Source organism: Ochlerotatus camptorhynchus, unplaced genomic scaffold, assembly GCF_037179485.1.
Source record: "Ochlerotatus camptorhynchus isolate MF236.1 unplaced genomic scaffold, CSIRO-AGI_Acam_v1.1 ptg000780l, whole genome shotgun sequence".
NCBI lineage: Eukaryota > Metazoa > Arthropoda > Insecta > Diptera > Culicidae > Ochlerotatus > Ochlerotatus camptorhynchus.
The window spans coordinates 11,856-36,134 of NW_027041245.1; the positions used below are offsets into that span (position 1 = coordinate 11,856).

The 24,279-nt window shown below is 38.4% G+C and overlaps 2 protein-coding genes across 2 annotated transcripts in view; one reads left to right on the forward strand and one right to left on the reverse strand.

The window, feature by feature from the left end:
• LOC135715013 (uncharacterized) overlaps positions 1-24,279 on the forward strand; it is a 48,989-nt gene that overhangs the window by 224 nt on the left and 24,486 nt on the right. The gene's annotated exons all lie outside the window — the stretch shown is intronic.
• On the reverse strand, positions 37-20,701 carry LOC135715014 (mediator of RNA polymerase II transcription subunit 6-like). Its single transcript, XM_065238424.1, has 3 exons — positions 20,404-20,701; positions 20,059-20,339; positions 37-390 (listed from the first exon to the last, which is right to left on the reverse strand). Exons 1-3 carry the CDS (start codon positions 20,598-20,600, stop codon positions 41-43), a joined length of 828 nt encoding a protein of 275 aa, XP_065094496.1. The 5' UTR covers positions 20,601-20,701; the 3' UTR covers positions 37-40.

The window sequence follows — 24,279 nt, forward strand, 5'->3', positions numbered from 1 at the left end:
ATGTCCTGCACGTGAAATACTTCTTGTGTGATAAACGTTGTTACATCTTAATCTTCTTCTCCGGCGGAGGTTTCATATCATTGCGGGATTCTTCCTTGATTACTTGCATAAGCATGCCTGAACCGGCCTCGTTTGGATTATTTGATGCATGTTCTACGGGTTCCTGTTTAATGTTCACCCCATCTTGTCCATCCGTATTGTTGGAATTAGTATTGCCATTTTGATTCTGATGAGATTGATTTTGTGTCTGGTGAAATTGAGGAAGTGGGAGTGGAAATTTTCGCAGCAAATCACCTAGGAGCATATCGACTCTCTGTCGTTGAAACAATGAACTTGGTTCTTCTTTGGCTGGTGTTTCCTTGCTTTTTTCTGTCTTGTTTTTCTCAGCAACTAAAATGGATATCAAAAGTTTCACTGTTAAAAAGGTAGTTAATTATATTATATTGGTGGTGTAAATGCTTATCAATCAATGTACACATATACCAGAGATTCTCTTTCTTTTTTACTGAATGCAGTGCTTCATAATTTCGATAATTCTAGGAAGGGATTAATAAACATGTATTTGTAATCAACATAAAAGTGCAACTATATTAGCAATCTTTTAATATTCTCAGTTATTCAAATACAAAATGTCTACTCATTTTGCTAAATTAAATTAAGATTTCACAAGAACAATAGCAGAAAATGTTCATGTTTACAAAATAAACTATTAAGGGGCTGTTCATAAACTACGTAGACAGTTTTTTGGGATTCTTGGCGCCCCCCTCCCCCTACCCCTGCGTAGACAATTGTCCTTACTAAATTTTTAAAATTTGTATGGGCCATGGATAACTGTCAACCCCTTAAACTGTCTACGTAGTTTACGAACAGCCCCTCATATGATATAGGTACTTGCGACAACAAAAAAGAACACCGTATATTATCATTACATTTCATCAACATCTGTATTTAAACCAGTTCGCAAAACATTCAGATTCAATATCTCTTTTCATATGAATATGAACAGACATCCGCCTCATCATTCACTGCCTGGTTACCTGTTCGTTAGTGACTGAATGTTGGCTATTTCATTGCCTCGTCCATTGCCGTTTGGTACATACGGTCTGGATAAAGCAATGAATTGAATAAAGCAGTGTTTTCACACTGAACCTAAGCAGTCAATAATGTTACGCTCTGTTTTAAACAACCATACATGTTAATTAATGTTTAAGGAATATTTCTGAATAATTTTATGCTTTAATTTTCAACAAGAAAAAATCTTAAGTATATATTTTTTTATTTTTGAAGTCAAGATTTAACAAATAAACCTTAAAATAAGCATAATCAAACAACACGATTTCATGCTTTGATTTTAATTTGTATATCCGCATCCGCTGGAAGTATCTTCAAAAATAATTCTAATATAATTTAATATCCGCGTCCGCATCCGTAACGAATATTTACATCCGCATCGTTTTCTTACCATGCGCATGTTTTGAAAAATATTGTAGTTCATGTTCTGACAAAATGTAAATGCTGACCAGTAACAACCATTGTATCAATAGCTAAGACATATATATGATCCGACAGGAAGGAACGCATTTTTGTTTAAACGTTTGGAGTTGGCACAAATATTGATCACTTGTCTACAACATTGCGAATAGAAACGGTACAGTCAAAGAACTTATTTAATTATATGGATCATTGTATTGCCGCGGATACAGTTGTATGACAAACTATGAACATGAGCATTATTTGTATAATAAATCATGAGCACATCCCTGGTCATACTTGTCTATTTTCTGTATTATTATAGTGCTCTATACAAATAATGCTTATGCTCATAGTTTGTCGTCCAAGTGTATCCGCGGTATATCATAATCATTATATGCATCATTGTATCATTTTTTTCCTCTGATCGGAACATAAATCCACTGCGACCAGTTATTTGATCTATTGTGGTGTACCCCGTGTCCTTAGTTTAGTGCATGTCGTATTACTCCATCACAATTGAGAAATGATGAAGTATTCGGTTTTGATACAGTTGTCATTCTTGCGTTTATCACAAGGATCCGACTCTAATATTAAGGTACCGCTCTTTATACCCTTTGGAGTGTTGGAACACCCTCCAAAAGCGCACCCCTTTGTTAGTCAAAAACGGATTCCTTTGCAACAAAATCAAGCAATAACACCGATAATAACCATGCATTGGAATCCTAGTCTAACCACTTCAAACTACAGAACAGCAAATAAAAGGTTAGGAATAACGTGGATGAAAAATAAATACCTATCTAATTTGTTTCCTTGTTTCTAGTTCTAGTCCATCCACTATCAACAAGGCATAAAAAGTAAAAAGGACTAAGATAACTGTTCCCCTAGTTTGAAGTAGTTTGGACTAGGCTTCGATGGTAGAACACAACATTAAAAGGTTCTCTACCAGGCGTTACTGGGTATCATAATCAGAAGCCGCTATCAACAGAAATCTGAGAACGAAAGTGGAGCTCGGCAACACATGGCTAAGTAGCGGCGCAAACGAAATCTGCAAGCAAGAGCTACATTGTAACCCAGCAGGACATAACAGTAGAGGTAGACTCAGAGGTCATGGCGGCGGAGCCTCAACAAAGAAATCAAAAAAGTCGACAGGAATTTGACCTGGGCTGAAATTAAACCAGAAGGAAGTGAGTAAGATTGTATCAAAAAATTGCCCGTACACCTGGTATGGGCATTGTTTTTGAGCAATGGGGAAAGCGGGGCAATATCGTCAATGGGGCAATGTGGCCACCTGTTCCAAAACCAGCTTATTGAACATAGCTTTACAAGCAAAGTAATATCACCAGCGGACAGATGAGATAATCCCCAATTTATTGGTCATATTAATTTGTATGATTCAATTATTATTAGCGCGATATTCACGATGGAAAATCAAAATTGACAGTTGCGTTATATCGAGGAATACCTGTATTTTAGTCTAAACAATTTTTTTTCTAGTACGTATATTCGAAAAATGTTAGACTAGTCCAAAATGTAAAAAATGTTATAAGATTTCTGAATCAGAACATAAGGTCTATCAGTATTTTCTTATAACTTATCGTTAATATTCCTTCAGCAGCTATATAAATGGTCATTGTTTTCTTACATGACATGATGTTTTTCTAGTTTTCAACAAAGGTTAAAGATATTTTTTTTATTATTGCTTGCTTAAATTCTACCCCTTTTATTGATAAATTTTGCCTCTATGAGCCTCTATTTTAAATCAACACACAGACGTTCCTAGGCTATGGTGCCCATTTGGTCACTGTTGTTTTTGTGTTGATCCAAATAGTTTTGATAATATAATTGCGCATTCTTGTTTTTTTTTTTAACGGTTGATTTTTGTCCCAGTCTTGTCTTCTGTCGTCACTTATTTTGTCATTTTGTCTTGTGTATTGTGTCAACTTGTGTCTATTGTCCTTCCCTATCTGTTTTTAAACTTGTTCTGTTACTCTGTCATGACTAATTTCATTGATATATAAAAATATTAATATCAATTACAGGATAATATTGTTATTTCTCGATTACTTTTTCAAAGGGTAGCACCAGCTCCTGCAAACAATGCATCCGATCGTCGATCCGGCGCTATCGGCAGCTCGCACACGCTCACGAAAACCACCAGCAGGTAGAGGGAAATTTCCCCTATCTGATGATAGTGCCAGTATGCGTGGGCGAGCCACCAGCTACGCCAAATAGACGACCAAACGCACCGCCTACAAAAGCCGATACATTCCCTTAAAAAAGGTGTCGAGATTTCTACTAATTAATGAATTATTGACAATTACCTCTCATGATCCTTGGCTCCACTATGATTTTAACTTACCACTTTTTGGTTATTTATCAAATACCTCTCCGAGTATATAACGCCCCGATGCCTTGTTGGTTTCTGGTCTCATTTGCATTGGTCCTGAATTTGTTTGATATCCTGTTCGAAGTAATTCTTTGAGTTTCAGCTTGTACGTGTCTCACGTCATATGATTCGCCATTCATAAAGATAATGGTTTTTTTTTTTTTTTTTTTGTTAATTACTTTATTTGTACAGGCTCAATTGAATAAACTTTACAGAGCCAAGTTATCATTTTCTTTATACATTATAAATGTCTTAAATCTAAAATTAAAGGATTTGAACCGATTACTCGCGGTCTTCTCGAGGTTAATGGATGACAATTGTTTGGATCGGGAGAGGGAAAAGGAGATATGGAATATGATTTATGATTCAAAAATTTCACTATTTCTAAAACATATACTTAATCCTATCGACGTTATATCAACTCTGTAATAATACAATTATTACAGAAACAAATCTACAAAAAAAAAGAAAAAAAAAACACACGCACATACAAAATACAAACTAAACACAAGGTTAATCAAACTTACAATCTATGGTTAATATTCTTCAAGAAAACATATATGAGTTGCATAAACTCCAGATCGCGTCTAGCCAAAATATCCCGAACTGGAACATTAGGTTGTCGACCTCGAGCCCGAAGGGAATCGTACAACTCGGATCTGACTCCACGGTGCTCAGCACATGACCAAATAATGTGATCTGCGTCCTGGTAACCTTGTCCACATTCACAGAGATTACTGTCCCCCAGCCCAACACGGAACAAGTGAGCGCTTAGTGAATAGTGATTGGACATGAGGCGAGACATCACACGAATGAAATCTCGACCCACCTCCAAACCTTTGAACCAAGGACACTTCGACACCTTAGGGATAATTGAATACAACCATCGTCCCAAACTCCCTTCACTCCATTTATTTTGCCAGCTGGCGAGTGACTGTTGACGATAAATGAAGAAAAATTCGTCGTAGGCGATTTGTCGATCGTAAATATCGCCTTGCATAGCGCCCAGCTTAGCAAGTGAGTCCGCCTTCTCATTGCCCGCAATCGAGCAATGAGATGGGACCCATGCAAAGGTGATGACAAAAGATCTTAGAGGTAAAGCACTTAGAAGCTCTCGTATTTTCATGAGAAAATACGAGGAGTGCTTTACCGGCCTCATGGAGCGAATAGCCTCGACAGAACTGAGACTATCCGTAAAAATAAAATAATGATCTGGTGCAAGTGAGGCGATCGTTTCTAGCGTATAATGTATTGCCGCCAGTTCAGCAACATATACGGAACAAGGAGCATGAAGCATTCGAGAGGCGCTATGAAATTCGTTATAAATACCAAAACCTGCGGACGCCTCTATTAGTGATCCATCTGTGAAGAACGATCTTGCGGAATCAACTTGGCCAAACTTTGCAGCGAAAATTGACGGAGCAATCATGGAACGATGATGCTCTGGGATTCCGCGAATCTCTTGCGTCATGGATAAATCAAAATGAACAGAATTGACGAAGTCGGAGAAGCAAACACGATAGGGATTATGCTGCGAAGGGCTGACATCCTGTGTTATGTACACGTAGTACAATGACATAAAACGAGTTTGAGGGTTCAGCTCAAGAAGCTTTTCAAAGTTTGCAATCACCAGTGGGTTCATAATTTCACAACGGGTGAGGAGCCTGAGGGATAATTCCGAAAACCGATCAGAGAGTGGCAACATGCCCGCTAACACTTCAAGGCTCATCGTATGAGTCGAGTGCATGCATCCTAACGCGATACGAAGACAGCGATACTGGATCCGTTCCAGTTTGATTATGTGCGTTTTAGCCGCCGACTGGAAGCAAAAACTACCGTATTCTAAAACCGATAAAATCGTTGTCCGGTACAACGTTAGAAGATCTTGCGGATGGGCTCCCCACCACGTTCCGGTAATTGTTCGGAGAAAATTGATTCTTTGTTGGCATTTTCGTCTCAGATACTCAATGTGGGATCTCCAGGTGCATTTTGAATCGAACCAGACCCCAAGATATTTGAAGGACATAGAATGAGTGATCGGCTTACCCAAAAGTTGAAGCTTTGGTTGTGCTGGGCTATGCTTCCTAGAAAATACGACCAACTCAGTTTTCTCCGTGGAGAATTCGATACCTAGCTGAATAGCCCAAGTAGACAAATTGTCTAAGGTATCCTGTAAGGGATAGTTTTTCCCCGTGTTGTTTGTACGCCGGGCACGATGAGAGACCATGAGGAGTTCCCTTACAGTACATGCATGTTGGTGCAGTGACTGTGCAGGCGCCATCCTCGTGCTTCTCTCCGCATTTGGAACAGCGTGCCTTGCTGCCACAGTGAGAGGCCGTATGTAAAAACTGTTTGCAGTTTTGGCAGTTCATGACCCGAGGAACAAACAAACGCACAGGTAGCCGAAGTTTTCCCAACTCGATGTAGTGAGGAAGGGCTGAACCAGAAAAGGTCACCCGAAACGAATCTGTGGGGGTAAAGCTCTTTTTACCCTCGCTGAAAGATACTGAGTTCAGCTTCTGGACTTCCAGTATCTCAACCGTGGGAAGCAAGGGGTTCTTGAAACGGCCAACCGCTTGCTTCGCCAAGATCTCGGGGGGTCAGACTAGCTTCGGTGACCACACCTTCGATCTCCACATTACGAGCTGGGATGTACACTCTATACTCGAGTGTAAAAAGCTGGGAGGCAGCAATCTCGTTAGCTTGTTTCAGGTTAGAGACAACAACGCGAAGTTTATTGTACCTCACCTTCGAGATTTCGGTCACGGCCGAGAACCGCTTCGTCAGATCATGAGTAATTTGCATTACATTCAAAGGTTTCTTTTTGGGCTGAAAGTAAACAACCCATGGGCCGGTCGAGTCTTCTGGGTAGGCTCGCGATCGGGGGCTTATCTGTCCCTGTCCATTACCAGACTGAGATGACGAACCAGGGATGGCATCAACGACAGACGTTTTCGACCCTTCTTGCTATCGTGTGGCAAAGTGGTGTCATCTTCTGACAAAACGTCCATTTCGTCTTCCGACAAAATGTCCATTTTGCCGTACTAGTGGGAGCGAAAAACGCTCTACCACTGCAACGATAATCAAAATTACTCTGACACAATACACGAAAAAAAATACTAACACAGAAACACAAACTTAAAAATTAACTGATGGGAGAAAGAAAGAAACAAGAACAAAAACTTATCTGATAATCCTATACTACTACCACCGAGCGTTTACACAGCAGCAGCGGAGCGACGCGCAGCTTGGATGATCTTCGTTCCGCGTGTGCGGGCGGTCTTCGTTGGTGTGTGCTTGTATGAAGCTCGGCACTCAGCTGAACACACGATGATGGATGAGCGGTTTAAATGTGGAGGCAGATGCTGACACTCGATAACGATGATCCGTGTGCAGGTATGCGTTACCACGCACCGATGGTGCGCAAAATGGTTGGCGAATTGGCAATCGCAAAAACAATTTTCCTTCCGATGATGCCGAAAACACACTTTCTTCTCAGAAAAAAACTCACTTTTTGATAAATTTATCGGGAATTATGCCAGGAATCACTAAGCGAGAAAAAACTGATTATTTACGTCAGATAATAGCGAGAAAACTTCCAAATTAACGGAGCGCGAAACAAGTCGACCGTACTTCTTGCTAGGACGCAGTGCGATGAAAGATAATGGGTTAAAAGGGAGTTAAACATACATAAAGGTAGATTAGTATTAGTTGTACTTGATCCAAACATTAGAAAGAAGCATATATGACTTAGTAGATAAATAAAACTAATATATAACTAAAAGTGCAATGAATAAGTGTTAGTTCCGGGATCATTTTAGTGTTAGTTATGTTAGTTTTGATCCGTATTCAGCCCTGCCGGCCCCTCCAGCACTATTTGCAGCAATTGTGATAAGATTATGCGACACTGCTACTAGTACTATGTTAGATGTATGACTTGTCAATTTTCGTAACGCAATGTCTTTCAATAAATCACTCAATCAATTTGATGTTTGAAAATTTGCTCAAAAGGGTTTTGTTGACACATCATACCTTACCGAAAACTAAAGCACAACAATCCTAATTCTTATTTCAAACCTATCAACATATTTAACACATCTTTCCTAAAACTTCACTTGTTCGTAAGCGCCTGGTTGAAGATATGACTGAGCCCACACCTAAAGCTATTTTGTGATTATATGGTTACTTTGGTACTCACATAAAATGTTGTGCAAGTACCACAAGTTCAACAACGCCCAACTATGGACAGCTCAATGTTAATACCATTTACTCTTTGATTCAGCGTACACCAACATGATAATCTTCTAAGAAACACCTAAGAATGTATAGAGAATAGAGATAAAGCTGAAAAATACAGTTTTAACTGATGGTACTTTATAAACATCAAACTGTCCAATATTGGACCCTGCCAACACACGGCGCCTGCACGGTAATGTCAATAGAAATTTGCCAAAAGGTATAGGGGAATTTCAATCCGTGTATAAGAGAGGAGTAACCGGCTGATTTTGAGCCAAACGAACTGCCAAATCCAGAGCCAATCGAGCAGTGCCTACACACTTAATCTAGCTCGGTAAAATCTTCAACAGCCGATTCACGGAGAATAAATTATAGCAGACGCAATTATTTTTCCGGTCAAAATAACTATATTGTTCAATTGTTTTAGAGATAACCCGAAACTATAGTTGATTTGACTATATATAGAGGGCAACAACTAAAGTCCATAGTTGGCTCCTCGGTTAGCTCAACTATATTTTTCAGTAGATGAACAAACATCAAACTTAAAAATACAACTATGCTTTAGTTGATTCAAGAAAACTATTGTTAGGAAAGCAACATTTTACAATGTTTATTAAACAAACTGCTCTTCATTATCGACATATTAAGGAAGTTTGTGTTGCTTCTCTATCGATCTCAAAAACACAAATGCAAAATCATAAAAAGTGAACAAGAAGATTCAACTTAGATTTGAACCGTGTTCATCTGCGTGAGAGAGCCAGCTATCTTATCGCCTACTCTACGCATCACAAGTTAAAGGTATGTGGATTTATGATGATCACTTGAAACCAAATTAAATAAATAAATTACATTTGACGGTTGTTATAATTGATCAAAGTTATAGTTGAATTGAGTATAAGATTGACGGTCAAATTCATGTTGGAATAACTATAGGTTTCTTTCAAACAACAATATTTTCCATGTTAAAGTAACTATTAGGATTGTTATCTTAACTTAACGAATTTGTTCTCCGTGTTACCTTGGCATTTACTTTTGTTGATATATCTGCAAAATATCTGTTTGTTAGCTGATATCTCAGCAAATATGTATTTGTTAGCTGAGTTTCGGCAATTGTTTTACTGAATCTCAGCAAAATAAATTGTAGAACTACTCGGCTGTTGGAATCTCGGCGAAAAAATTTAAGTGTGTATGCCGGCGCCAGTGGTGTAGTGGTAAACGAGACTGCTCTCTCACCCCAATGGGTTTGGGTTCAATCCCAGCAGAGGTCGGTGGGATTTTTTTGAGGCATAAAAATCTCTGGTCACGTCTTCCTTCGGAAGGGAAGTAAAGCCGTTGGTCCTGGCTCATGTGTGTTGAATGGATGCGATATATCCTACGGAGGTGTGGAAGCTGCCTTCCTGCACATTTGATTGCCGTTAATAGATGGCAATCGATGTCCGTCGGTGATTGGCACTAGATTGCAGAACAGAGACCGCCGTTAAATAAAGGAATGAAGAAGAAGGAGAGCAGCGCCTAGGTTGATTGCATTGTCAGTGTTACTAGAAATCACCAATGCCTAGGATGCAAAGACAGTTTGTCCTAATCCTACTAGTTCTAGCAACTGAAAAGGATCCACTTCATTTCATGCTGAACATTGCATTAGGTCCTAAGTAACATTGATGGATTCTCTTCGTCGACTTTCTCTTTCGTTAATAACTTGAGCACATAACCGTTTCCTGATGTGTTTGTCGTATTAGATGCTAGATAAAAGCTTCTTTTTTGTGCTGAAACTGGGAAAGTCGACGAAGAGAATCTGTCAATGTTACTTAGGACCTAATGCAATGTTCAGCTTGATTTATTATAGTTCCGGAGACGAACCAGCCCAGGGCTGAAAGTCCCTTTAATGCTCTATTTATAAAACAATATTAGCTTTACACGTTGATACTTTGAACGATGATTTGGCGAAAACATGGCGGGCATGACATTTTAACGTACAGACTGACAGTTGCTTGTGGGTTGTTCCCACAGAAGTATAGAATTATAGAAGCTTTATAGACGCGAATTGAATTCTGCAAGTATCATCAACTTCAAAACTTCATCAACTAAAATAAAGAGAAGGTAAATGAAGAACAGCATGATATATTAAGTCTGCCTGTAGCCCATGCGCAGCTTTCCCCATATTAGATAAGACCAACAACCCAGTTTACTTCCCAGCAGATATTTGTAGCTCCATAGCCCAACCCAAACAATGGCACTAGCTCTACGCTTCGGACCGGTCTGCATTTATCTCGAAGCGATTAAGAGCATTAGCAGCTGCTGAATCCCGAAATCAGTTCCGAACCATCATAATGATTTTTGTCCACAGGAGGCACAAAGGGCATAGTGTATTTAACAGCTATAGTGCCGAGATTTGCTCAGCCGAGCTCGGTAGCAAAAACTAAGTGTGTAGGTCCTCCCGAGGGTCCTCCCAGGTTGTCGGTTTCCAAAACATCTGAGCACTCACCGGTAGCAGACAAAAGCTGCCTGCTTCTGTCATTATAGATAATGCATACACACAGGACCGCACGTATTATATGGTGGACAGCACAGCGGTCGTTGCGGGGGTTGAAGATGTCCGTTATTGTTCCTGCAAATGGTGCAAACCGGAACCGGGCAGAAGGGATATTCCTGTCAACACCCACGGAATCACATTTCTATATTCTGTTTTTGCGCCTTCCTCGCTGCACTCGTCCACGTGCTGTATAGAGGGGGATTCCGGAATAGAATGCAGCAGCAAATGGGACCGAATGAAGTGCCAGTGTTCGGAGGGCATTATTTGAAATTAGTTATGCCACCACCGGCTGCTATACCTATAGGTCAAGGTCAAGCTCCTGAAATCGGTGTAGTCGGTGTAATCCTATTTCAGGAGCTTTTGATCTACATTTAGTTTTAACGATAGTCAAACTATTGTCTTTATTCAACACACATTGATTTCTTCGTGCTTCATACAATTTTAGATTCGGCCTATAAGGAGTCGCCATGTGATTAATATGTATGTCATGGGGACCCATGATATCTTTTCTTTGTTAGTATGGAGTTTTTTTTAATGTTCGTACCTATCCAACACACACACATTGTATGCAATTGGCTCCACGGATCATACCAAATTGTACATCAAAGAATGAATATGATTCAAAGAAGGAAAATTTCTTGCGACAAGTTCGACAGCTTGTTCTTTAACGTTTTGAAGAATAAATATCTAACTAATTTATCAAAGCGATATCTCATCGTAGTAAAATTGAAGAATGAGCCGTGATACAAGGAAAGGAAAATTATATCTGTTTGATAAAACCAATTAGATGTATGGCCCGTAAAGACTCGTTTTTTAATTTGATTACGATTAGGTATCACTTTGAAAAATAGTTAGATATTTCTTCTTCAAAACGGTAAAGAACGAGCCTTTAACGTGTTGAAGAATAAATAACTAATTGGTTTTTAGCGGCGCCGGTGGTGTGGTGGCAAACTTATAAGCCGATTTTTTTTTATAGTTACTTTAACGCTCTACGGTCATTTGTGACTCATCCGGGGGTGAGATTTGAACTCGTGACTTTGGCGTGAGAGGTATGGATCCTAACCACTACGCCGGAGTCGCCCTCTGGCCAAATCTAAAATTGTATGGCACACCAAAAAAACAATGTTTATTGAATAAAGACAATAGTTGGACTTTCGTTAAAACTACATGTAAAGGTCAAAGGTGGGTGAACCAGTAATGGAGGAACTAAGCAAATGTATTTATTAAAAAATTAATAAACGATGTACATACAATTTGTATGCGTAAATCTATAGCTTTCAATCCCTATTCAACTAGAAAAACATTACATCATAATTAAAATGTATAAATTTTTCGAAAACTTGTCCTCCATTAATAGGAACACTGTTTCAGTAGTAGTGGTGAGGGCTGTCTTGCATCAACTTAGAGAGAGCGGAGTCAGTGATGACAAATATTGTATTACTATTTTCGTCGCACTCTAAAAAGCGCATGACAAATTCCGTATGAAGACAGTCCTCTTTCATTAACGTCGTGAAAAAACTATCTCAGTACGTTCTCTCTCTTTCTTAGATCTGTCGGTTACTCGGAGAGAATTAAAATGTGCACGTTTTAGTCAGCCGTTCCGTATTGTTTGACAAAAAGCAATACATTATGTTAAAAAAAAAACATAAAAGTGGTACAAACCGGATTCGAACTACCAACGTATCTTTACCACTGGTCTATCTACGCTTATTACAATGAGTAGGCTAAAGGAAAACAAGAAGCGCTCATAGTGTGGTAACTAGTCTGCACATCACATCTTACATGCACGTTCGACGGTATTTGCTTTTTTTTGTCCATGCATGATAGAAAAAAAGAGAAGTGAAGATAAAAGATGCGATAGTCCCGTTTGCTTGGGACCTTCCTTCTCCAACATCGCATCTAGTGAAGGTAATTTGTCGTTAGGTTTCCCATAGTCTCACCAGTTTCTCACGTTTGCACATTTTGGGTTTTAATTTATTTTGCCCAACCCCAAACGATGACGTTCAGGCTATTGAGTCGTGCCAAACATTAAATTAAGCGATAATATTTAAAATTGATGGCCACCTCGTAGCCACTAAGTATATGTACCACAATAAAGCAATTTTTTTTCGAGAGTTTACCAACTGCAGTCTTAATAGGTTAGTATCTAGGTTGGGCTCTCCATATAATACACAATACTAACAACGACTCGAGCTATGGTGCTCACTACGTCACTGTAGCTTTTCAGCTTGTATTGCGATTACATAAACAGACATCACTTATCAAGAAAAATATCAATAATATTGAAAGTAATCCGAATTTGATTCCTACCCAACGACATGCGCCGCGCATAAAAAAATCGAATTTATTAAAACCGCATAAATTTCGAAATCCACATAAAAAATGTATTTATGAGTGAATTAATTATATGATTTGAATAGTAGCTATACTGAAGATCCGAGAGATGTCGCCCCTTCATTGGTAGGAAAATATTTTTTGCAGTATGGAGAATATCAGAAAATCCACGATTTGTGACTAAACATGCTTTCACAGAAGGAAACAAATTAACGCGTTTTTATCTTATCACCATAGTAATGTACTCGTGCAATTTTTGTGCATCTAAAACTGCTCATAAAGACGATAATGAATAAAAACTGAAAATTTTCATAGATTTCCAAATGGTTTCCTACCATTCCCATACATTCGAAAGTGACTGGCCCTCTGGATGTGGAAGATGTCAAAAACAACAAAACATTATTGATTAAGACACCCACACAAACTCAGTAAATTACAAAAAAGTCTAAATAAACCGCAAAAAAAAACCTCGTAAGAACAGAATCCAAATACAATACAGAAAAAAAGATAAGTGATGATTTGAATAACTCTACACAAAAAGAAAAATAATAATGAACTAGGCCTACGTAAATTTCAAAAAGATCAGATAAGAAAAAATAAATATAGATACAAAATAAATTTCAAACTCCACGTTGAAATTTGTTAATTTGTGTGCTGAAATTAAGTTGCAAGTGTTCATAAAGTTATCATGATGATATATGTTGTTTTGCCTGCACCGTTCGAAAAATTCATATAAATTTCTGCGAGATATAGCGCACTAGAGATTTGGCATAAGTTTACGCGATATTTCGTGTAAATTTAAGCACAATATCGCATAAATTAGCAATATTGTATGCAAGCAGGTAAACGATTTCACTGTTTATGCCAAGTGTAGCTCAAAATTAAACGAAGGGAGATTTTTTTTTTCCTTTGGTCGATCTTGTTTTCCGTGCTGAGCACCAATGCTACCGACGTGCCAGGAAGGCAGCTCCCACACCTGGACTCACCTATCGACCCATCAACTCATGAACCGGGGACCAACGGCTTTACTTCCCATCCGAAGGAAGGCGTGATCAAAGATGTTATGCCTCAGAACATCCCGGCGGCGCCGACTGGGATTGAGCCCAGGCCTGCTGGGGTGAGAGGTAAAAGGGAGATTTTACGCGATAGTTAAAATTCAGATTTTTTTCTGTGTGTTTGCCTTGAGTGGCTCGAATGAACTTGAATCTAACCTCCAAAATATACAACGCAGATTCAGTTACAATGTTCGGTGTTGGCAGTCCGGTTTTACGAGTTCGGATGCTACACTTTCGGCGTGGAGTTCTATTGAACTACACGTTGCCGTTAAACAGCAAGTTTTCCGCTTGCAAAAGTGCTCGGCTGCTGGTCTCTCGCCGGTGTCGGAGATTGCGAGCAAAATGAAAGATGCCTCGCTGGATACGCCCGATACTGGACGGGTGGCAGTTGGTGACCGCGAACTGTTCCTGGGGAAAGCACTACACGGAAACCTCCTCCATGACCATGACTATGCAAGAAAATTTGTGTTCGTTAAAGGAAGTATTACGACAAAGGTGCATCACGAAATTAGATGCAAAGCTTAGAGAAAATCAAAATTACGGAACCCATGGATTGGAGGATCAAATTAACATCGTGAGACCAGTCCAAATACATTTTACAATTAATTATATGATATGAGTAGTAGCTATACTGAAGATCCGAGAGATGTCGCCCCTTCAGTGGTAGGAAAATCATTTTTGCAGTATGGAGAATATCAGAAAATCCACGATTGGTGACTAAACATGCTTTCACAGAAGGAAACAAATAAACGAGTGTTTACCTTATCACCATAGTAATGTACTCGTTTAATTTTTGTGCATCTAAAACTGCTCATAAAGACGATAATGAATAAAAACTGAAAATTTTCATGCATTTCCAAATGGTTTCCTACCATTCCCATACATTCGAAAGTGAATAACCCTCTGGACGTGGATGATGTCAAAACAACAAAACATGATTAATTCATAAAAAACATAAACTAAATACGTGCCAGGTTTGAAAAGAATATATTCGAACCTGGAAGCGTGTATGTAAGACCAATATCCATTTGATAACGGTGATGCATACATGCGGAGCTTATTGTAAGTGAAAGTAACCTCGGAATGGGCGTGACTCTCCAGACATTCTGAGCTGGGTTGCTGGCCGAATCGGGTTCTGGGGTTTCCAATCTTAAGGTAGTTTGACTTGTGGGCAATCTTGTAATATTCATTTAAGAATAATGCCATTCAGCAACTACAACTAGAAATACGTAGGTGGGGTACTCTGGGAAATTTTTTTTTCACCGTTGTAAACGCTATGGCTACGAGACTATGTTATACATAAAAAAATACAGCAATATTCGCATGAAAGCCATAAAAAATACGGAAATCAAAAATTAGGCCACAATTCAAACCTGGATGCAGTTTTCGCTGATGGCGAACAATCCGAGGGGCGAAATTAACTTCACGATACTAAACAACAAAAGTTAGTTACGCCTTTTTGTAAATGTTAATTTAGGGTGACAAAACATGTTTTTTTGTGAAATTTTATGAAATTGTTCATAGTAATGCATCACTTGCTGTCCATTTCTATAAAAACTCAGTTTGTTTACATTTGTCAGTATCGCCCTTTTGAAATGTTGGTACTGAAATAATGATACAATTTAAAAGGGACCGGGGCTAATCACAAATTACGTCCCCATGGTAACTGAAATAAACACGAGTGCGGACCAGTTGGTAAAACAGGCGAGAAACTGAAAGAATATGAAAAAAAAAACGTGCAAAACGAGTGCAACTGTGATAGATTGAAGACTGCACGATATTCATAAAGTTAGTGAGTGAGCTTCAGATTCTACCCATTTCGATTTATTGTATATATTAAAACATTGTATGTACATACTTAACTTCATATAATACCAATATCACAATTGTAGGGCTGTTACATGATTTTTTCAAAATTTGATCCTCGATTTCTTCAAAGAAATCCGCGACTTCATATACTAATCCGTGACAAATAAAAAAACTGTTTTCATTGCCACCTCCAGCATGGACTTGCTTCATAACTGCGCCTTTACCGAATGAGCTAAGCGAGTATTGTTTGTAGGGTAAGGTGGGCAAGATGGATCCTCTACTTGATTTATTTAACTTTTTGATTGTCAACATCAACAAGCTCAATGTAGCCAGAATGTTGGTTTGAAAAAGAAACCCAAAATTGGGGTCGCATTGAACCTGTTGATTTTGGACAACAAATATATTAATAAATGTTCTAGCTGCCCCACCTTACCCTACCCTCAGAAAATTAAAGAAGAAACAAATGTAAAACATGCCATTTAAATGATCTTTATTTCTTGTGATTGTGTGGTTTACATGTATGAATTTTTTAAGTGACACAGATTCGTCTTTTCAACTTTAGTACAGTGAGATTTTAATTATTATTTACAGTTCCTAGTCCTATCAGGCCTATTTTAAAGTATGACCACCTTGGTGGGATTGGTATGATTTGAATTGGAAAAAGGAGTCTACTTATAACTACTATTTACAACTACAACTAACCTAAAACTACTATGTACACCTAACCTACTATATACAAATTGCTTATCAAATCATGTTCTGATAAATTACATTTTTGTGCAAATTTAGTCTTAATTTCGTTAATTTTGGAATCTATTTTGGCAATGCCTGCCTCTTCATGTAAATTTGTTATTCTAGTGTCGAAAGGACGATCAAGAACCATCCTCAGCACTCTATTCTGAGCGACCTGAATTTTGTTCCTGTGAGTCTGTGCACATGATTCCCACACCGGAGCTGCGTAGAGGATCGCAGGTGCTATGATTTGTTTGTAGACGGCCAGTTTGTTCACCCTTGAGAGGCGGGATCTGCGGCAAATCAGCGGATACAGACACCTAACCAAGGCGGAACACTTGACTACGGTTTTCTCCACATGCGAGCGGAATAGAAGCTTTTCGTCAAACAACATCCCGAGATAGGTTACTTCGGCGGACCACTCAACCCTTGTGCCATCCATGATTACAGTACAAGAGGGAGCCGGTTTTAGTTTGGGTGATTGTCGATGGAGGAACATGATTGTTTGTGTTTTGGAAGCATTGATTTTGATTTTCCACGTGGTGGCATAATCAGCAAAGGCGTTAAGGCATCGTTGAAGTTTGTTCGTTATTTCGCGAGGCATCCTTCCTTTGACGGCAATTGCGGTATCATCTGCGAACAGGAAAAACACGCAACCGTCTCCAAGGGGAGGAATGTCGGAAGTGTAAATGCTGTAGAGCAAGGGGCCCAGCAGACTGCCTTGCGGGACTCCTGCAGGGATGGAAAACGTGTCTGAAAGACAACCATTCAACGATACCTTAAACGACCTTTGCTGGAGGTAGCTACGGGTGATTTTAACCAGATGTAATGGAAAGTTGAAGTTACAGAGCTTGTATACAAGCCCATTGTGCCAGACATTATCAAACGCTTTCTCAACGTCTAACAATGCCATGGCTGTGGACTTGGATACAGCTTTGTTACTTCGGATGTTATTCATCACCCGCACTAGCTGATGATTGGTGGAGTGCCCCTTTCTGAATCCAAACTGTTCCGGAAGGAGAATGTTATTTTCCTCGACAAACTTGAGCAAACGATTGAGAATGAGTTTCTCGAACAATTTGCTCAGCGCTGAAAGGAGGCTGATTGGTCTGTAGCTTGAAGCTAGCGTTGGGTCCTTCCCGGGTTTGCGGATAGGTATGATTTTCGCTGTCTTCCAGATGCTTGGAAAGTAGTGCAGTTCCAAGCATCTGTTGAAGACAGCAGCCAGCAGAGAGTGAACCTTCATGCTGAGATTTTTCAACACTAGGTTGAATATTCCGTCAAACCCGAAGAAGAAACAAATTATCATCTTCAGTTATTTATGATCTTTGTTTTCCGTCGATGTTCACGAAACAAAAATCAATTATTTTATTCATGTGTTTCACTTATACATTCTTGCCAAAACATAAGCCTTATACATTCCACAAGACAAACCACATAGGTCCTATAAGAATGCATAAAAGGTATGTGTGACCGCGTATACATTTCATTTGACACATGATCTTATTAACTTTTTGCAAGGCGTCTGCTTATTAGTTGACTTATACATGAATAATCAGCAATAGAAATTTGCCAAAAGGTACTGAGTACCAATCCTACCGACGCCAGGGAGGCAGCTCCTACACCTGGACCCTACCTATCGACCCATCAACTCATGGACCGGGGACCAACCCCTTCCGAAGGAAGGCGTGCTAAAAGATTTTATGCCTCAGAACATCCCGGCGGCGCCGACTGGGGTTGAACCCAGGCCTTGTGTGGTGAGAGGTAATCACGCTTACCACTACACCATCGGCGCAACTTTATTTATGTTCTTGGTAGTATAAATTCTGAGCATTTAGCGAACATAATAAAACGCCCTCATATTATGAGATTCTATCGACCAAGCTTTTCTGAAACATCTTTAAAAACATTTATGTATTTTCATTTTTTTATTTAGCAAATTTACGAATTACAATGTAATAAATTTAATTTGAGGTTTTCATTTTTAAGAACAATAATTCTTCTTAGGAGTATTCCAAAAGTTTTAAGGAAAATTTTAAGGTAATTCCAAGGGAATTGAATTCTGAATCAAAATTCATGGAAACAATGGAAATTCTGAGGACTTAGATTTTTTTTTAAAGATTTCATGTTTAGAAAAGCTGGATTTAGAAATCTTGAATATTCAGGGTGTTTTATTTAAATTTGAAAATTCCTAACATGGAGGGGAACTAAGGAGAATATTTGGGAACGTGAGAAGTTTTCAAGTTCTAAAACTAAAACATATTTAAAATGCCAAACTTTGAAATTTATGGTTGCGAACATGAAATTAATCAAATGGCTGAGACTTCTTTCTTCTAATTCTGGGATTTTGGCTCTTTAAAAAGTTTTTTGGTCAACGGGAAGTTTCGCGACGAGTTCGTGCAGGAGATACGGATTCGATAGGTGAGACTCAAGAACTGGTAAAAAGTGTGAACTACAGGCTAACGTAATACTAAATAAATACAAATACAAAACTTTTGATTACTAATAAAATTGATCGTAATTAGGAGCTGTTCATAAACTACGTAGCAATGTTTCTGGGGGGGGGGGGGGGGCATTGGAAATTGTCTACGCAGGGGAGGGGGGTCAATAATCCCAAAAAAACGGTCTACGTAGTTAATGAACAGCCCCTTATAATTGTCACTCCTATTCTCTATTCCGTTCAAAACGAATTTCCCAAACATTTTTTTTTTGTATGGGAAATCAGTTTTGAATAGAATACAAACTAGGGATGTGTAATTTATTTACTTTTCGATATCCTGCTGGTTGTACCTTTTATCAAATCAAGGAAAATACATTATCATTGTTATTGATTTGATAGTACATAATAGCAAACAATAAAAGTGATCAGGCTAAAAATCACTTTAATAAAGTATACAAAAGGAAACAATAACAATAGCAATTACTTAGCGGCGCCGGTGGTGTAGTGGTAAGCGTGATTACCTCTCACCCCAGCAGGTCTGGGTTCAATCCCAGTCGGCGCCGCCGGGATGTTCTGAGGCAAAACATCTCTGATTGCGCCTTCCTTGGAAGGGAAGTAAAGCCGTTGGTCCTCGGTTCATGAGTTGATGGGTATACACAGAAACAAAATCCATTGGCAAAAATACTATATTGATGGTTTAAATTAAATACTCCCACCAATAGATTTGTGCAGAAACGAAATTCATTTAATTTTACTATTTTTTCTATCAAAACTACTATGCCATTTGAGTAAGCATAGTAGTTTTGACAGAATGGTAGTAAATTTGATTATATTTTTAGTCAACTATACTGAAATCATGGTAGATTTAACGGCATTAAGCGTAGTTATACTGAAAATAAGTGTTTTCTGCAAAATAGTATTCCTAACTATGGTCTTTGTTTCAGTGTAGGTAGGGTCCAGGTGTGTGGGAGCTGCCTTCCTGGCGTCGGTAGCATTGGTGCTCAGCACGGAAAACAAGATCGACGGAAAACAAACCAAAGGAAAAAAAAATAGCATTACTCACGTGCTTTATTAGAAGAAAAATCCCATGAATAGCCTTTGCTTGGATGGTATCGAGAATATGAGCTGGCTTCCTCAAATGCACTTTGTAAGTGATGTACTGTGGATAGAATCCTCGAGTTAAACACACTTGCCAGATCCGGGGCTTGGTACACGGTTCCAGCAATAATGTAATAATCTGCAAGGGGCGTTGCTTCCGATGGTGTGTGTCTGTGCTGCTTCCGAATAACATATAGAATAGGATCTTGAACATGCAACAGAATGTACTCTACTCCCGTCATGTTACTGAAAAAGAAACATTTATTACATTCATTGATACATTTCATATCAAACAATAATAAGTACTCACTTGAGCAAATCCAAACTTTGCCGTTGCATGCGAACGATTTCATTGTTGCAAGTGCGATCGTAAAAGGGGTTTGATTTCTCAGAAAAATAATCCATAACATTTGCCGGATTCAAAATAGGTATCCAGTTGGAGTCGTGCCAGGAAATCCACAAAGGATTTTCCTGGGCAATCGGAAGTCCTAATCTTCCTGGCATCATTAGTATGCACACTTCTAGTAAGCCTTCTTTAGATATTTGTCTTCAAACTGATGCACTATTCTTTTCGTAAAATATATACAAGAAAAATGTAATAAGCGATAAGCTCACAATGACATTTATATATAAACGTCACACAGAAATAAAAAATTACCCAAATTAGAGTTCTTTTGACTCAACCTCGAAGTTCCGTACGAGAAGCTAATTTTGGGTAAACATGAAAAAACCTAATTTTGGGAAAATGATAGAAAAGACTGCAGTGGGTAAATTCAATCAATAAGGAAAAACCTAATTTTGGGTAAATTTAACTTAACGATAGGTTATTTTACCGACCACTTTTTCCGAATAAAAAAACCTAGCTTTGGATCAAATTAACTCAACCATGGGTTATTTCACCGGGATTTTTAATTACGAGCACGTAATCCGGAATAGATGTCAAAAATAAAGAACAATAAAAACCGTGACGACAACAACATATTTATTGTCATTCATTCAACTGTTAAATAAATTAATAAAAAATAAACACAACGAACAAAACAAATAAAATATTATGTTAACTGATCAAAGCTCCCATCATCCACCATTTTCTTTAATTGTTCCATCTTCATACGGTCGCCACCGTGAGGAACCAAATCAAAAAACGGACGGAAATCAAGAAACTGATGTTGTGCTGGAAGCTGTAGGTACCGGATATCTAAAAATAAAAGAACACAACAGAAATGAAATTAATTATCTGCGCTCCACTAGCGCTTAGGATTCACAACTCACCAGATTACGTCGGTGTATGGCAATACACAACGGATTCGGAACCAAACAACTGAAGGTGTCGAAGGAGAATGGAACAGCCACAGGAAACTTCACTAAGAATCCAGATGGAACGAAAAAAATAAAAGATTTTCTTCTCGTCGGGTACTTCGGGTACTTCTATGTAAAAGGATGAATAACCACTCGCGTTTTAAGTAATAAATCGACCGCTCAATGGAGGAATAACAAAACCGATGGCGGTAGAAAACTTCCGGACGTCGCACGCGATTGAACACTTCATTCGAAGGGAGCAAAATCACAAATGGCGTCGTCGTGGAAGTATTTTTTCATCCAACTCAGAGTTATTTTCACTCAACACAAGCTTTATAGTAAGTTACTCAGCGTTGAGTAAATTGAGGCCCACAAAAGTTCCGTATGTTTTTTACTCATCTGTAGGTAATATACGTATTACTCAACCGTTGAGTTAAAATTAACCATCATAACACATTGATTTTTACCCAATGGGATACTATAAAGGTTTTACTTAATTTTGGGTTGTTTAAACTCAAGCTTTGGGTAATTTTCATTTTCTGTGCATTGATAAGCTCACACTTGGATTAACTTTTAGGCTGTGAACCATTTGCCGAGTTAAATTTAACTCGTGGTTAAAAGTGACATTTCGAAAGTTATTTTTTATGTTCGAAAATCCCCGTGCTGTTGATCGACCGGTTTTCGAGCCACAGTTGTCAAAATTTAACTTCTTGTCTGTCAGAAGTAACCACGCTCGGATAGCAGGGTTAATCGATAACTTTCCATCTGTCAAATTTTAACCAAAAGTTAAAATAATTCACCAAATGGTTCAGAGCCTTAATATCCACTCTGTTCAGATTATCTGCAAAATGTTTGCTTAGAGCCATGTTGATTAACTCTGATGTCGACATCAAAGCAGCCGGACATACTTGATCAGGATTCAAGCTGGGGATAATACTATGGTCTCAATATTCATAGTCTGCACGGAGATGAAAAACTACTCAAAATTAAGTACTTTTCCCTCAATTCCGGGGTTCAGCCCAATAACCCAAATTTGAGTAAATCGCATATAGTAGTTCCATTTAACATCAGCAAAAAAAAAATTACCTACTCTTAAGTATATTCTACCCAAAATTAAGTTTAATTCACGTAAATTTGAGAATATGCATTTTACCATTTTACTCAAGAGTAACTCATTGGGCTGAACTATATCGTTGGGTCGAATCTCTTGTTCCTTTTTTGACAACAATAACGAGTGCAAGTGAGAGACTGAAGTCAATATTAAGTAAAAAGAACTCAAATTTTGGGTAGTATTTTTTCTCCGTGTGGCGAATAGAATATCGATCTATCAAAAACATCAAAGAGCGGAACCAATTCCTAGACCTACAATTGAAAAGGTACTATCAACTTTTATAAACAAAACGTTTATTATTCTTTCCTCGCCTCGTTCCTCGCCAATCGAAGGTAAATTACCTAAAGCCCTACAGTAATTCAAAACAACCCAAAACTCCCATGTTCCGTACGATAAGCCAAATTTGGGTAAACCGGCTCAAAGTAGTTTGCATTTAAGGACGGCAAAAAAAAATTACCCATCGCTAAGTTATTTTCAATTTTTTCTACCCAAAATTAAGTTCAATTAACTCAAATTTGGGTATATCGCATATTACTCAATTTTGGCTTCTCGTACGGAACTAGACGGATGAGTCGAATCTTTCGTTCTATTTTTGACAACAATAGCGAGAGGAAATGAAACGGGCAGAGGTCAAATAACTCAAATTTGAGTTTAAAAAACCCAAGCGGTGGGTAGTTTTGTTTTTCTGTGTCACAGAAATTCAAAACAACCCAAAATTAAGTTCTTTTCACTCATCTCCCATGTTCCGTACGATAAGCCAAATTTGGGTAAACCGGCTCAAAGTAGTTTGCATTTAAGCACGGCAAAAAAAATTATCCATCGCTAAGTTATTTTCAATTTTTTCTACCCAAAATTAAGTTCAATTAACTCAAATTTGGGTATATCGCATATTACTCAATTTTGGCTTCTTGTACGGAACTAGACGGTTGAGTCGAATCTTTCGTTCTATTTTTGACAACAATAGCGAGAGGAAATGAAACGGACAGAGGTCAAATAACTCAAATTTGAGTTTAAAAAACCCAAGCGGTGGGTAGTTTTGTTTTTCTGTGTAGGGCTTTAAAATTACCAGCATCATGGGATTGGCGTTGACGGCATCCGTCGAAAAATTTGCTCTTCCAGCAAATTTAGATAGTTTCTTATGGGAATTTTCGGTAGAGTGAAAGGATAGTACAAAGTCCGCCATGTTTCACGCACAGTCTGACGTTTGCTTATGGATTTTCTCATAGGAGTAAAGAGCTACAGAGTCGCCGTCAACGCCAATAGGGGAAACTTTCCACAACCTGAAGATGGCGTTAGTTTGTGTACACGGTAAGAAAAAAGAACCCAACCATAGTTAGGAATCCCGCATAAACGCGAACCATAAATTGACCTTACCTAAAATGGTTAAAAATTGTTTATAATCCCTGCTAAACTTTAACTGAAATGGTTATGGAACTATACATGAACGTTTAATGATAAAGTTTCAACCTTATGTATTATGGTTTTTTGGAACTGGACCTTACAAATAATGGGTCGTTAAGAACCATTACCATTCCAAATTCTTGTTTTCTCCATACATTTTCAGAAAGAGAACTATATAAGAACGTTTTTACTTATGATTTGAGAACATTAATGGTAATGGTTATGGTAGTCAGTAAGGTCCATTAATGGTTTTGTATTATCGCTCAACTTTACGTGGAATATATCGTGAATTGGTAATCAGTAAATTACAGGCAACGAGACCCTAATAAAAATTGTATGGTTAATTTGCTTAACGACGTGTTCTGGGTATCATCC

What these genes read in the sequence shown, in the direction of transcription:
- LOC135715014 (XM_065238424.1), bottom strand. Translation starts at nt 20,600, where the DNA reads ATGATGCCAGGAAGATTAGGACTTCCGATTGCCCAGGAAAATCCTTTG. An exon ending in CAAAGTTTGGATTTGCTCAA is followed by an intron (nt 20,340 to 20,403) that starts GTGAGTACTTAT and finishes TTTCTTTTTCAG; the next exon opens with TAACATGACGGGAGTAGAGT. An exon ending in TTTTTCTTCTAATAAAGCAC is followed by an intron (nt 391 to 20,058) that starts GTGAGTAATGCT and finishes TATCCATTTTAG; the next exon opens with TTGCTGAGAAAAACAAGACA.